A 16,582-nucleotide genomic window follows, 5' to 3' on the forward strand; every position below is an offset into this window, starting at 1 on the left:
ATTGCAAAGGGTCCCCCTAAAAAGCACGGCATTCAGGAAGATAATTGCCTTGGGATTAAATGAAAACACACATTGTTTAAGTGACCCCCTGCAGAGGAAATTTGGAAATCTTTGCTTTGGGGCTTAAAAAGAACGCTGGGATTTGCTTACAGGTAATGAACAAAAGAGTCCTGGTCGCAGCAAATGGTGTTGGGTCTGTGCCTGAGGGAGGAGTGATTATCCTGACTACAAAAGAATGACTTTCCCTTGAAACAGAAGGTTGAAACCATATTTTTGGGGAAGTCAAGAGTAAGAAATAAGCTAACAGCTGTGATGGTGCTGATTGCAGGTTTAATTAATTTTTTTCTTCTGCAAGTTGTAGCCAAAGAACCATCATAAAGAGCTGGGTCATTATTTCACCTTTTAGTGATGAACTTCCAAAGGTTAGTGAGCTGCTAGGAGGTGTTTGATGATATCTGGGTCAACTGAGCACATTCTTCAGGCTATAGCAAGATGACGTCTAGCATTCCTTTCTGATCAGACCTGTCCTGCCTCCAAATCAGGCTGACACACAACTATGGCCTTCCTTTAGCATCTTTGCAGTAAGTAGGAAATGCCCAAATAACTCATATAGTCACGTATGACAAACTGAAGCCTCCATGCACAGCAAGCTATACAAACAGCTTTTCAGGTTACGCATTTCTATACCCTCTCCTTTGAACCCTTTGGCATTCGCACCTTCTTTTGTAGCAACATTATGGGAGGATAGGGAGGATAGGCACATATACACAAAATCTTTGGGGAAAGCAAATGATCCCTGAAAAGGTTTATCAAAGTGACTTTTTGGCAATAGGAGATGCTCAGTGGGTCTCTGTGATCTGCTGAAGAAAGGAATGGATGGGGAGGGAATTCTGCAAGAGTATCTGCACCAGCAAGTTTCTGTAGCCATATTGTTGATACAAAGAAAATTTCAAATGCCACTACTATTTTTTTTTTTTTTTTTTTTTTTTTTTTTTTTTTTTTTCTTTTCAGCAGTCTAAACTTCCACCAGAGTAGCTAGTTCACAGGATAAACCAGTTTGTAATGCCAGAAGCAGGCCTGTTTGTATGAGACAGGCTTCTACCTCCAGGAGTGGATGGAAGGACACAAAAGGTCAAGAAAGAAAGATCAACAACATGAAGCAGAGATTAACTTTTTACCTCAAATAACTCCCTAGCAACAGTACAAGAACTCTGACAGAACTCTGACAGCCCTTTCTAAAAGCTTAACAGGTAGGAAGGACTTTGTTATCCCTCGAGTCCACAGTGAGGCTGGAAATACAAAGAACAGGGACTTACAAGGTCCCTTACTTCTCCTCCACTTGGTATTTTTGTTCCCAGCCTATGGATAAGGGTCTTGCCCTGCTGTATGAGCCAGAAAAGCCATTTTTCCCACTTACAGCCCCACCAAGTTGCCTGAACCACTGGGGACAGTCATTTAGGCTGGGATGGGCCAGGGGATCCTGCTTGGTCCAGATCCAGAAACTCTAAGCCACCAAAGTCTCTACCTCTCACCGGGCAAACACCCTGTTTATGAAAGGCAGACACAAGGTGGTGTCTTTTTTGTTTTGTTTTGTTTTTATTGTTGCTGTCTTTAGGTTTTCTTTTGTTTCCGTCTCAGTGTGGCTGTTGCCTTCCTATGTGTTCCTCTAGAGTAGGAAAGAATAAAATGAAAGAAAGAGAAGAGGGTCCTAGAAATCAGGAATATCAGGAATATTCTCCACTGGTTTCCATCCTCCATCTCATAATGTATTGGGAACAGAAGAATCCTAGAGAGTGCACTTGCTGCTGCCAAGCAAATCTTTATTTTATAGCACAAAAGCAGCTTCCTGGACAAACATCCTACCCAACCAGGCATTTTTTTCCCCCAGTGAGCATCACGGTTATTATATGGAAAAATGAAAAGTAACTAATATTAAGACTTCAGTATCCTCGGATGCTCTTAATTAAGTCATTTAGAATTAACTTGAGGTTTATAGTCATGAAAGCAATTTGTTAAATATAGATTAGAAAATTTAATCTGTAAGTAAATGACTTTAGGACACACAAAAGGCATTTGATACTGAAAGGGAAGGTAGCTATAAAATACAACGCAGGCAAGAAAAGTAATAACAGTGAAGCTTGTTCTGCCAGCAAGAATGGAATCACCGTTATTTTTGTAGTCTATATTTTTTCTAATTTCAGACTCATTTTCTGAATAGGATTGAACAGCCATTTTTTACTGCCATTCTCTGTTTCAGCTGATGGAGGTTTTGCAGAGAGCTTCTCCAGGTCTCTGAAAAAGCTGGCTAGCACAGAACGGAGTGAAGAGGCAGCAAGATTGCTGCTACCTAAATTAACTGAAACAATATTTTGGCTGTACAGGCTTCTGAATTCCCTCAGTAAGCCTTAAAAAGAGCCATCTGGTCAGGACACTATATCTCTGGTTAGATCCTGCTTTGGAAATTAAATGAGGCCCACGAGCACTTGTTAATGCTTTTTTAAAAAGGGATTTGGAAGGTGTGTAGTTGCCTGGGTGGGTTGCTTGGTGCAGAGCAGGTTTTGGCGCGACGGTGGGCAGGTGTCTGCAGCCATGGGTGTCCCCCTGCTCCGCCCCCACAAAAAGCATCCCGCGCGTCGGGAACATGGTGGTGTGGCACAGCTCTTCCAAAAGCAAAGGCACTCGCCCTGTCTCACCAAGACACCGCAGGCACCTCCTTGAACAGGCAAGGACAGAGGGGTCATGCCTGGCTGAGGAGGAACCCAGAGGGGTGACATACCCTGCCCTCTGCAGGGTTCATGTCCCCCAGGACACGAGCCACCTCCTTCTGGAGCTACCTCCAGGTGGAAAGGTGATGGACATTTCCCTGTGGGAAATGTCAAACCTCCATTAGAGTCCCTCTTCCCCCGTGTTTTGGGCACAGGGATTTAATGAGTGGAGGAAAACAGATTAAGAGCGACCGATTGCCTGCCAGGGATTGTGTGTGTGTGTGTAGCTGGCAAGAAAATGTTTTGTATGAGTTTCTGCCCTGCTTAGGAGCTTTTGCAGCCCCGCATAGTAAAATCTGTCTCCTTCTCTCCCCACCTGGCATAACTCCCTCAGGACTCATTGCGCCAGTCTAGGAACCAGTATAGCACAAGCAATTAGCTAATACAGCCCCTTCTGCTCTATTGTAAAGGTTTGAAATTTGCCCCCAGATGGATCATTCTAAGAGAAAAGCCTGCGACTGTGACACAAAACATATTTCTACAGTCTTTTTCAAATAATACAATTGTATAGAGAAACTTGAAGTACTAACATGAGCTCTCTTGATCTCTACTTATACATCAATTTACACATTAGAATTTCACATGGCCACTTTTTTAAAAAAATGAACCACGTAACAGTGGCCCACACTTAAATCCCACCAGCGCCCTCCATCTTTGCATAGGGACGCACCTGAGACTATACTTCTTAAGGCCAAAGCTCATAAAAGGTGGCAATTTATGACAAATCCCGGAGTCCCGCACTCTGCTGCGTGAGGAATATACATTGCCTGATTAACATAAATGATAGCAAATGCCCTGCGTCCTCGGAGCGAGGGCTGACAGTGCTGCAGCCCAGTGTATGCAGGGATACCCTGTGCTGTCGGCATCACCCCGGGATGGGATCTGGCTTCGCTGGTGGCACCTCGAAGCTCTGCTTGCAGTCTGACCTGGGTGAGTGGAGCAAGGAGCCGGGCTGCTCCTTCACCCCCAGCTCTGCGTAAAACCCTGAGTTATAACGCCCTATAAAGTGCGATGTAATCCCTGCGGGTTGATGAGTCCCACACTGCCTTGTGACAGAGGGATGCTCCAGCGCATCCCTCCCAGTATGCAGCCTGAGGGGAGCCTGCTGCCCCCAGGGCACAGTCCTGCTCCTCCAGCACCCGTGGGACTGATGGGGCTGGGATGGATCCCTCTTGGCTGGGGCTGTGTATGGGGAGCCTTCCCTGGCACGGCCGGGAGAGGGAGGGCAGAGGGGAGAGACCTCCCCGGGCGGCGGCGGGAGCTGGATCTGGCCCAAGCACGGAGGGTGCATCGTCTCCAAGATACAGTGGCGTGGGGTAGCTTTTCCTAAACAAAGAGCATTATAAGGGAGCCACTGCTGGAAATTTCCATTCCTTTGTTGAGTAGATGCTGTGTAAATAAATGCATTCCTAAGATTTTTCATAATCCTGGAAAGGTCCGTAAAAGAAGCCGTACAGTTTGTCAAATTGCTGGAGTTCATATATATTATTCCTCAGCTGCCGGGTACGTGATATACAATGGCACAGAATATAATGCAAGAAACATATGCTACAGATCTTCTAACAAGCACTCTGTGCATTCGTATGTGGCATGTACAGGTATTTCTTCTGTTTTGCCCCGTGGGATCTAAAATATCCAACCCTTATTACAGCTTGGGTTTGTGAATAACTTACCTTAATTCTAAATTATCCTTACCTGACAGGTGACTTTGGTGACTGCATGTAGCTCCCTATTCCCTGGTTTAATGTGGAGATGCTTTGAAAGCATTTATAAATTAGTGCATGAGATAATTGCATAAGCAACCTCTTTTCTGTTTTTCTTTCTGTCTGATTTTTATTTAATAAACAGATGATTCAGGAAGATCCTGTTAGATAATGATATTGTACCTGATGTATTTGCAAGTCAAATGGCTCAAAACCATGTTTTCAATGTCTTGCTTCCTTGTAATGTATAAATACTAACTACATATAGAAGAGATTATACTCCTGTAACGTAAACACAGGAGTTACTTACATAGCAAAAACTATTACACCTTCATTAATAGAAGTCGGATCTTTTTCTTGAAATAGGCTACCAGCTTCTCCCAATAACTCTCCCCTTTGGACTCAATCTGGATTTATAAGATCATTTCCCTGTATAATGTAGTACAAATACTTCAGAAATTTAGAACAGAATCTGTCCTTTAGACTACCAGAACAGTATTTATTACTCTTCTTTTTAATTTTTGACCATGCTCTGACATTTATCTTGTATGTAGGTTTGCCCAACAGCCACCCCTGCTTTCTTCAGGATGAATTCTTGAATTTTGGAAATCACATCCCTTAGTAATGCGATTCTACTGGAAAAATATTGAAATGATGCAGAAAGAATACTTTACTTTTTAAGCACTTTTCAGTTTTAGATCTCAAAAGTTCTAGACAAAATAGAGCACTTAATAAATAGCTGTATAAAATACAAAATGTACTTTTTCAACATTTATCTTCTAATTGTCCAAAACGCTACGCTACCGTTTATTTCCTAGACAGGCTATTTTTCAGTCAGATAAGATATGTAAAAAAAACCAACCCCACAACCAAAACAACCTAGAAGCCCAACCAAAACAACCCCTCAAGCAGGACTATCACCGTAAGGCAAGCTCAAATACTTTTGGCTAGCTGGTTAGCTGTCTATTTTCCGTCTGTTTGGACACTGCCACAGCATCTCCATGGTGCTCATCTGAGATCCTAATTTTTCCTGACCTCAGTACTCACATTTGGGGGCTACTATGTCAAAGCATTTCAGCCTCCAGGATGAAGTAGTCTGGTTCAGCTTTCTCTCAAAGAAAGATTATTAGCAATTGTAGCTTTCAGACTGGAATAGATGATAAAAGCTTATTGCTGTATTTTAATATAAAATATCGTGGACTAAAGGCACCAAACTTTCAGCCCAATTAACAGCAAACTATGATCCCAGAGACTGCAGACCAGGAACTTACCTACCACACAAACAGCCACACAAATCTCTCACATTTATTTTTTCCAGGCTTTCAACTTTGATTAATAACATGGCAAAACCATGCAAGTCTCAACCATATTAACCACAGCTATATTTTTAGTCTTACTGACATGAACACTTTAATATAATAAAAGGAGAAGGAAAACAGAAGAGGTGTTTCATTAGGACACGAGGATTACTAAAACCGCTGTGTGGAGTATTTGTCAGGAGGTGGTAGGGGAAGAGTTATTACATTTTAGCATGTCGCTAGGATGCAGAGCAAGAGGCTCCCTCAGTGAGACGTGTTTGCTTTGGAAAAAAAATTAAGTAATGAGACTGTCCAAGCTCTTCTTACTGACACATTTATAATACCAGATTGCAAACTCAAATTAAGAAGTTTGCAACACTACATGGAAAACTGTTTTTCCGATTTTCCTATGAATCCCGGCAATATGGCAGTGATATAAGATGCATAAGTTCACATATTAACATGTCAGTCCCTTTTTATTCATAGACGGCTACATGCAAAAATATAAGACGAATGCAACCTGGTTGGTTAAATAAATAGCTCAAACCACAAACCTTCAGCAAATCTGTTATTGCAGCTGATTACAGAAGCTTATAACCTATTTTAAAAGCATTTCTTTAAAAAGAATAATATCTCTAAAACCTAAACAAAACCCACTTGAATGGCTGATATAAGCTAGAAACCAGCATTATATCAGTAAAATAACAGCTTCAAAACCAATTCAAAGACTAATGCTTGCCTAACACAGAATTCTTCAATATTAAACATTTGGCTTCATGATTGTGTGATACTGGGACTAGAGTTAAATTTAGTCCAGTCTCCCCATCTATTGTTCATATGACAGGGATGTTCTGTAGATGAGTTTCTGACACTAAATTCAGCCGAATGAACAGTATTATATACATCGAAAACATAAACAATATTTGGGTTGTGGTTTGACTTTTTTCTTTTGGCATCTACCTGCCTACAGATCTGCAGCAGCAGTATGTTTATAACGATGCCTTCTGTAAGAGAGCCAAGCTTTGAAAATTGGAATAATGGGCAAAACCAGTGATACGTTTTCTGTTTCTAAATCATTTGCATGAAGACAGCTGCATTTCAAAATCAAGGGAACAGAACAAAGGGATACAGGCATATAGCATCCTCATAGTGAGCCTCAAATAACTGCTCAGGACAGCACCCAAATATCTTAGTAATGGGTGTAATTGAAACACCCAGGTACCCCAGAGGAGATGTGCTAGCCCAGCAAAGAGAAGGGCAGAGCAATAGCAAATCCCTTGTCATACTTTTGCCCTGAGACAAAAGCAGCATTTCTGCTTTCACCTTTCCAGCATTTCTAGTGCACAACACCTGCAGTATCAGAAATACAGGGGAACGGGGAAGGGACACACTCTCATCTATTTCTACCTGCCAGAAAATGAAGAAATGTACAGAAAAACCTTTATATGACACTGGAGAAAGTGAGACCCTATGCACAGTCTTTTATATCAACTTCGCTACTGCAGAGATTTGTCTCCCACTCGAATGTCACACAAGCACACACGAACCATTCCCGCTCATCTGCACTCCCTGTTCTGACATTGGGATTTTGCTTTTTAACTAGCCCAGGCTTGGCTGCAACTAAGATAAACATATTTAGCTGCAACTTTTTTTTTTTTTTCTTTCAAAAAGAGGCAAACTGGATTATAGCAAATAACCTTTAAGATAATTAACTGACAATGCCGCAACTAGCATAAAATCTTCCTTCAGGCGACCCCTAATTTAAGTATTACTGGCACAAAGTGGAGACAGATTGTGCATCACCACCGCAATATTTACATAGCAGAAACCCACAGAGCAGGAAACGTGAGACTCAATGATGCACTAAATTAGGAACAATCATATTCTAGTGTTAATTTGCTTTCTCCTCTATCCAAATTTCAGTTCCAGCAATTGGTACAAATGCACATAAAACATTCCCATTTTTAATGATTAAGAGCCACAATCTGCAAGTAGTCCTGCTCAAAAGTAAATTCACTCACTACCAGTGAGCGAATTTTGTGGGATCAAACCCCACAAAAATGAAACAGGTTTACCACCACAGAGATATTTTAGAAACCCAAGACTTCCTAATCTGTTTATTTCTTTCCATAAGTGATATCTGCACAAGTAGTTGGAGTCGCCTGTCAGGCTACCTGCCTTTTGATTGCAAATATTTTCCTATGACAGTAGCATCATGATTCTGTGCTATAATGGAGAAGCAGTTTTAATTCACCTATCTTGTAGATATATGTAGGTACTCAAAAGGCTGCGTACTCCAAGAATTAAAGTTAAAACGGGAGGGGGAGAAAAAGATAGCTGGTCTATTTGTAAAAATATTGGGAAGTGACACATTTCTAATAAATATAAACTCTATAGTCTATCCAGACACAGATTTCACCAGCACTACTCTCAGTTACAGCACACTTCACAAGATAAATTCAAAGAGCCACCACCAAGCTTTCAAAATCTCAAAAATAATTTAAATTTGGGTTGTACTATGGCATATTAACAAAGTATTTACCTTGCCTAATCGCTGATGCTCTTCAAAAGCAGAAATCAGTTCTTGTGCCCACTTTATTTTTTCAGGGCTCGGAGAGAACTGTTCCTGGACAACAGCAATTTGGTTGGGGTGAATCACCTGCTTACCTACAAAGAAGATTAATAACACCAGAATCATGCATCGACAAACAGATGTTCAAGCAAAATGTTCCAACCACTTGAGGCTCTCATATGCCTTGCAGACTTTCGTGCTCTTTAACTAATTATTTTGGTTTCTTCTATTTTTTAAACTGGACAACAGGCAGATAGCCTTTTGCCATTTTTTTTTTTTTAAGAATAAAAATATCTCGAGCTATGCTTGCATTCAATATTGTTTGAAAGAAGCCACAATTCTTTCTCCTCCCTCCCCATTTCAACCCATAGATCTTCTCTCGGTCTTTTCAGGTGCAATCGTTTGTCTCGGGAAGTCAATAACACTTAAGTATAATGCATCACTGAATTTTACTATATAAATAACAGCTCCAGCCGCATATAAAATAAGTTATATTAAAATGTATCCAGAAAATGAGATCTGAAGGAGGTAGCAAGCGATTTGTAGGACTGAAAAGTTACCAGGCACCTAAGAATCGTGCCCTAAATTCTCAGTATTGGTTTAGCATCATAAAATCCTCAATGTTGTTTAAACTGTTGTTGCCATAGTTAGCAGTTGCAGGTAGGTTGCAGTATTTATTTAGTCACCAGTATATTAAACAACTACCAGCAGTGCCCTGAAGTTTTATGAAGCACTTTTTTTTTTTTAATCCTTTATTGTATAAGCTTATGTTAAGAAAATAAAAGTAGATGTTGCCTTTTTTTACTAGAGATTTTCAAATGTGAATAGACAACCACATAATCCGCTTCAATCTGTTATTGTATTTAGCTACCTTAAAACAAATACACATCTAATTTGTTTGACAGTTTTAAAAATGTAACATCTGACGTTATGAGTTCATTTCTAAGGGAATTCCAGAGGCCAGTGTGATTTCTTGCGTTTCAAAGTGTTTTAATAAAGAGAGGCCACCGTAATTCCCAGTTTCCCGTAGAATAAACGACTCTCCTCCCTGCCGGATAACAAAAAGGGGTTTGGGGATGAGCCCGAGCTTGCAAACCTGCCACAAAGCCAGCCCCCTCCTGCCCACGGTGGGTCCCACGGCCACCCCATCCCGCCCCACGCTGCAGACAGATCTTTTGCACGCAAGGGAAAGAAAGTTTAAAGCATCAGGACCTAAGGAGGTTTCCTGCGCACCAGGGGGGTCTGCTCCAATGCTCCCACTGACATGAAGCCAGCCGTACGTTAGGAATCAGCCCCTCGCTTGGCGTAAGAAGGGCTGTAAGAAGATACACCTATTTGAAATTAAATCACCTCTGAAAACAAAACCAAAACCAACGGCAAACCAACCAAACGACAAAGCCTGGGATTACTTTGATCAGACTGCAGTGGGTCTGAGGGATAACCCAGAGTATGAACAAAATCGGGCGATGCAGCAGCACAATCTGCTTAATTTAATGAGCAAAGAAACAGTAGCTTTTTAGTGTTGCTACATTTCTTTACTCAAAAGCCATAAGTAACTCAATTTTATTTTATTTTCCATCAAACAACTTTTGGTTTATGAACTTCAGGGCATCCAAATTTTCAGTTTGAAATTTCAATACGGCAACTATGTAAAAAATAGCTTAAAATAATTAAATAGCTTAAAAGTTTTAAACTCAGTCAGAAGTGCATTTTTTGAAATAAATTACACCGAGAGAATTTCCTTAACTAATGTGTTTTACATGAGGTGTAATAAAATGTTTTTTAGTCGATTTAATCAAATGTCACCATTACTAAGATTATGATGTTCCTTATTTGTAATACAACAAATTCTCCTTGGATAAAGTACTAATTCTAAAATTGAAGGGTGTACAAATAACTCCTGCAAAATCCTAAGGAGCTTAACTTTCTGGGAAAAGTGTAGAATATATTTTAATCTACACTTGAACTCAGGCTATAATTATAACAAAAATACAAATATTTATATGTGATTTTTTTAAAGTGTAAAACATTTTCATAAAAAAGATTTGCTTTTGATAAAGACATCTATAGCAGTAAGCTATGCTTTTAATCATTAAAACACTGCTGAACATTTTACAGAGAACAGGATCTAACTTTTGATTTATTGCACTCCGTTGATTTTTGTCACAGATTATGTATCCAAATAACTGTATAACAGACTTAATGCCATGCAGGAATGAAGCAAATATTTTAAACGGAATTGTTGTTATTGACAAGTTACTGAGAGAGTGCAAAATTGGAAGACATTAAAATTTATGACCATGAAATCCTTTTTACAGTACCACTTGATATATCGTGCTTTAAATCAATACCTGTCAAGTCTTTTAGGTAACTGTATGATGGTGTCATTTTAGTTCTCTACAAAAGAGAGGAAACCTATAGTGTTTCGTATTTATATCTGGCTTCTCAGCATGTAGCACAGGACTTTCTATAATGACTAAGTCAGCTGTTAAAGCTTATGGCAAAGTTTACTTAATTTTTTACATAAATATTCCTAAACCTGATAATCATTTATATAGGCAACACACTGACTTTGAGTCCGCACATTGCGGTATTGTAAAACATATTGCCAGGTGTGTATGCGTGTGTGTGTGGTTATATAAATACCCACTCCCCCCATATTAAAAAAATATGTATATAAAAATAAAAACCATAAATATATTAAAATATACATATAAAAGAGCTATTACTTGTCTAAATTACTTTTAAAAACATTTGATTTTATATAAAAACATTCACTGAAGGAAAAACAAGCTGCTTATAAGATAACTGGAAAAGAAAAATTTGCTACAATAACCAATGAGGGTCACAATAGTAAGTAAACAGCTGGTAAATTCTTCGTTATATTATTTCACTTGTTTAATCTTGAGTGAACATATTTGATTAGATTAAGGCAAATTCTGTTGGTCTAAATCTGAATATGGGAAAATCTATGGACATATAACTTTGCTGAATATTCTAGATTTGCATTAGTTTTGAGGGTGGTAGATTTGGTCCTATTCATGCAACTAAACGTGTGTTCTCCAGTTAAGAGAGCAACTTAGAAATCTCAGTTTGTTTTAGTCCTGTTGATTTCAATGATTTTGATTCTTTGTGTAAAAGTAGCAGGAAGGGATTGCAAATATTTAAAAATAACAAGAATTGAATGTTTCTAACTTGTTATTAAGGCGACATTTCAGTATTCTACTCTCACATTACCAGAGACTGTCAGCGGCAAATACGATCTGCAGACTTCTGCTTTATACAAGGTCATGGATTAAGCTAAGACCTGTTTGTAATTTTCCATGATGAATACTAAATTGCAAATGTTAAAATGTTTCATTTCTATAGTTTTGGAACAAAATGGTTTTGTTTTTAGTTTTGAAATGACATTTTATTTTAATCAAAACAAGCAACAAAAAGTGAAACATTTTTGATCAACCTCATATTTTTTTCTTTTTTACCAAAAATGCTATTTTGACTTAAACAGGTTGTGTGTGGTTTTTTATTGTTGGGTTTTTTTGGGGTTGTTTGTTGTTTGTTTGTTTTGTTTTTTGGGGTTTTTTGTTTATTTTTGTTGTGTTTTTTTTGTTGTGTTTTTTGTTTTGTTTTTTTCCCCCACCAAATCAGGAAAGTCAATATTGCCCCGTCTCTAATTATGGTTGGACTGGTTGTCAGACTGTTTGCTGGATTTTGGAAATGTGTTGATGGTAGTTGCAGAAAGGCAGGAGGCAAAGAGCGGGAGCTGTGAGTTCATCTTAGGGAGGTCTGTACCTTTTAAAGATCTTTACTCCTCATGCGATAAGGCAAGACATCTCTATGGCCAAGTCAGTGATTCACTTTACTCTGTAAATTGCCACACATGACCTTTTAATTTGTCTCGCTGTCCTGATGTCAGACAACTTCTACCATAAAGTCAGTGGAGTCCAAACCACCATCAACGTGGTTTATGCTGAGCATTTCTAAATTTCCTAAATTGGTAGCCTGAGTTAAGTATTTAAATACACATTAAGCGTTCAAAAAGAGTGCTCTCAAAGGTGCTAAGCATCTGCAGCTCCATCTTCTGTCAACAGGAGGTTCAGATGCTTACGCTTTTTCAAAAATCAAGCCTTTCCTTAAGCTAGGAAATATTGGTCGAGATTAGGTGGTCATCAGCAGGTGCTACCATTCAGGAGCTCTATTATCTTCCCAACTTCAATCACAGATGACTGAAGGGTGGAAGTCCACATGGACATGGATAATGTAGCTGTGAGGAGCTAACTGTTTTGCCTCCAAAACAAGATTCGGTTTTGCAAATGTTGAAGCTCAGCAGACAGTAAGGCAGTTTGTGCTGAAGAGCATCGATCTCTATTCCTTTACTGGCACGTCGAGATGACTTAAAAGAACACTTGGTCTATTAGATTATTTTGCTTGGTGCTTTAAGATCAAATACCACTAACTTAAAAAATGTAGTTTGCTAGATGGCATCAGCTAGAACCATTGGTGACAAAAATCCAAGAGATGGGGTTTTTGTTACATGTATGTATTTTGTTATATGTATATCCTGAATGATGGTCAGAGACAACGTAAAATGTTGGTCCTGTATGCTAGAACTCTCTAATGCATGTGCGAAATGGCTGATTTCTGTTGCAAAACCCCAGTCTTTGGTGGCTGAACTGTCCCACCAGGGTGTCCGAGTGACCTGGTCCAGCCATCAGAGGGTAACAGGCTGCCGGACAGGAGGCAAGGGGCTGGGGCAAGGAGGGTGCTGCTCTCGGTGTCTGCCAGTACCTGTGGGTGTCACCAGCGCTTACTGGGAGGGGAGCCAGGAGTTGAAAAACAAATCAAAGAAAATAATTAAAAAAAAAAACCCTTTCCCCTAGCAATTACCATATGAGATTTGCTTTGCAACTCCTTTGCATAAAAAAAGTATTTGTGATCCAAATATTTTACAAAGCAACTGTAGAGTGGCCGTGGCAGAGCACAATGTCGCCTTTCCCCTGCTCTGTGACGGGAGGAATCACTGCATGGCCTCTGCCCCAACTTCTCTTCAAAAATAGTCACACGCTTATTGGGATGTGGTTTTAAAAAACAGGCTGTGACTTTTCAGGCAAAATGTCCAGCCCTGATTTTAAAGGTCCTAATAAACATAGAAGAGCTTGGTGTTACTGAGTTTTTCAATGAATGACCTGAAATAAAAACCAAGTTATTAGTCTGAGTGGCAGTAAATGTAGCAATATATTTAAACTGAAGAAGCTATGCATTATTTTGAGACACCGGCAGAAAGCCATACCAGTGAATCCCATTAAGGCACCTTCTCTTGATTGCTTGCGGAGCCCCTCTTCATCTCGGAAATCGATGTAAACAAGGTCTATTGCTTGAAGGCCAAATGCCTTTGCTGTGACTATTATTTTTTGCCTGGCATATAGAATATCGTGAGTTTCCTTACTGCTTGTTGCACCTATGAAAACAATGAAAACAAAGAAAAGCTGACAAGAGTGTTTAAAACCTTTCTATTTAAATATTTCCTATGTAAAAAAACCCGAAACTTTTGAGATTTCATTTAACCAATTTAGAAAACAAAAGAGGGGTTGCAAGGCTATATTGTCAAAATAATACTCTTATGAGGATAACCGAAAAGTTGTTTTAGCAAAACAAAAAAATATCTCTTTAAGCACTAGATTGTAAAATTCAGATTTTGATTCAGTTCAAATCAGAAGTTGTAAGGCTAAAGTCAGTGGGAGTTTTGGCTGCTAAGGACTGTGAAGTTGGGACTAACATGAAGTAATTATTTGATTACAGTATTTACTGTACGTACAGTGAGAAGCATTACTGCAAAAGAGGCTTTATACAAATTGATATACTGGGTACAACTAAATGGTTAAAAAATTCACACTGAGAATAGAATTGCACTTGCCCTGGTTGTGATTCTTGTCACAACTGATGTCCTAAGCTGAATATTTAAGCTTTAGTATTTGGATGAAAAATGACGGTAGATGACTTCTGAGAAGAAGCAAAAGTATTCATGAGACTTCATGCGCTCACAGGGCAATGTGCTCATGTGAAGGCTGATGTGAAAAAATAAAACAATAATAATAATAATAGTATGTTCCCTTTACTTAGGGTCACTATTTACACACAGTTTTCCGGTTTGTATTATTTTACTAAAGCAATGCTATTTTTTACATTAACGTACTTATTTTTAATGTAAATGTTGATAGGTCTGCACTATTATGTATAAACTGAATCACATTAATAAGGTGGTAAGCGGCCCCTCATAAAAGCTATTTTGAAATACTTTTTATTTTTGAGGAAGACTAATAGTGCTTTCACACGAATATGTGGCTCTCTTGACATGGAACATATTTAAAGTAAATTTATGAAAGCAAAATGTATCAGAAGAGTATTTGTGCATGATGTCAAAAGCCTGACAGACAATTGTCTGCAAAACCATGACAAAGCAAACACTGGAATTTTAGCACTTTAAACGCAGTTCTTAGAAGCATGTGCATGTTTCTTATGGATATCATATTTTTATACAATTTCAGTGACTCAACAGTCTTTTTGTTTTATTTTGGTTTTGTTTTTCATTAATTTTTGGTACTGCATGGCAAGAAGCACAAGAAGGTGTCAGCGCACTGTAACACACAGGGACCACGTTTTGATTTCCCAGTGACACATTCTGCATTGAAAAAAATTAAGGAGGAAAGTGGAAGCGTAGAATTCAGAATCCAGCGTTGACATTACTTTCATAATCGCTGTCGGGAAAGCCACGGCCATAAGTCACATCGGGCTCCCCCAATGCAAAAGCCAGACATTAACATTTATAGTAAACAGACAGGTAACAACCTATGCTGGCACGGAAATCCTCTCCTCCAAAGACGACTGCGTCCAAATGAAAGCCAACCTGGGATCCTGTTCTCAGTGCTTCCTCACAGACAGCCTTCAAATGAGAACAGAGCGTTAATTTCTACAGAAATGCAGGATGCACAGAGACTAAGAGGATATTACAGCAACTCTGTGTTACCAAAACCCTTCAGCTAAAATTGCTCCTATTAAGCAAAGCCATTGCAGGTGTTTGACTGTGCACAGTGCTTTAAAATGACTCAGCAAAAGAGAAAACATTATCTTTCCCTAAGCACCTCTATGCCTAGGCTGTGTAAATACAGGACATCGTAGCAGATTTCCCACCATTTGATTGACATTGGGTTATTACTGTGATCGGTACTTCAGGTACTTATGTAATAATATGAAACAAAACATTTGTCAAATATTGCTTAAAACCAAATGAGAAGTATTAAATTTTATTATTTTGCCATGTAATATATCTGCATGAGAAAAAAAAAATCAGAATATCTTTTATTAAAGAAATAATTTGAACGGTTTAAAATGGTTGTGAATTCCTTATAGGATATAAGGATTCCTTACAGGATTGCTAATTTAAAGCCTTCTGCTACGTATAACTAAGAAGTAGGTAAGGAAGTTAAAAATGCAACAAGTGCTGAAGAAAAGTATTACAATAAAAGCAAGGAAAAATTTGCTGCCGTAGCTATTCTATGATGAAGCACATTTCCAAAATATTACTATTTTATATCGATGTTTGGAAAATATTAATATTTCTAAGGCTAAGGTACACAGAGAGAGAGAGATGTAATTACAGGCTATACTGGTGGGTGTTCTATGGTAGCTGGTGCGACAAGAAATTATTCTTAACCAGAGTTCTTTAAAAGGCAACTCTCCTGCCAACATCAGGAGCTGCACTATTAAAAATTGCACTATAAAATAGTGTAGGTGAATAAAAAAACCTCAGCCGGTTTCAAATACGATTTAATTCTGTGTATGCACACAGAAGAGGAGCGTGTCTGTTCGGTTACTGCTTTATTACGTTCCTAGATACGTTAGTGTGCGTTGTAAGATAAATGGCTGTATCAAACGAGCAGGCTGCCTGCGAGGGCCGCCGGTATTTCTGGAGGTACTTCTGATGTGTGTGTCCTCAGCTGGTCCCAAACTTTTCCCTTAGAGCTTGGGCGGGGAACACTGAATTCCTGATGCAGGCACGAGATCTTCCATTTTCGTTACCACCCTGCCTCACCTTTCTGACAAACCTGGACCTGACAGTAAAGGTTGGGGAGCGATTTATACTAAAATGCACTTAGAAATGATCTAAAATGACCCTGAGAAAGGAGCACGTTCTTCAGAAATTGCCTATTTTCCAAGTTAATTATACTTCTAATCTTAGCATTAAAC

General features: G+C 39.0%; 1 protein-coding gene across 4 annotated transcripts in view; it reads right to left on the reverse strand.

The window, feature by feature from the left end:
* CLYBL (citramalyl-CoA lyase) overlaps positions 1-16,582 on the reverse strand; it is a 181,343-nt gene that overhangs the window by 10,726 nt on the left and 154,035 nt on the right. For 3 of the 4 annotated variants that reach the window (XM_082052018.1, XM_082052017.1, XM_082052016.1), the window contains exons 5-7: positions 15,185-15,278; positions 13,629-13,796; positions 8,309-8,433 (exon numbers count right to left, since the gene is read on the reverse strand). In XM_082052018.1, coding sequence (XP_081908144.1) covers positions 8,309-8,433; positions 13,629-13,796; positions 15,185-15,278 — 387 coding nt within the window. The remainder of the gene's footprint in view (positions 1-8,308; positions 8,434-13,628; positions 13,797-15,184; positions 15,279-16,582) is intronic. The other variant, XM_082052019.1, reaches the window with a different exon arrangement.

The sequence above is a fragment of the Streptopelia decaocto genome (genome assembly GCF_964273445.1).
Source record: "Streptopelia decaocto genome assembly, chromosome: 1".
NCBI classification, from domain to species: Eukaryota; Metazoa; Chordata; class Aves; order Columbiformes; family Columbidae; genus Streptopelia; species Streptopelia decaocto.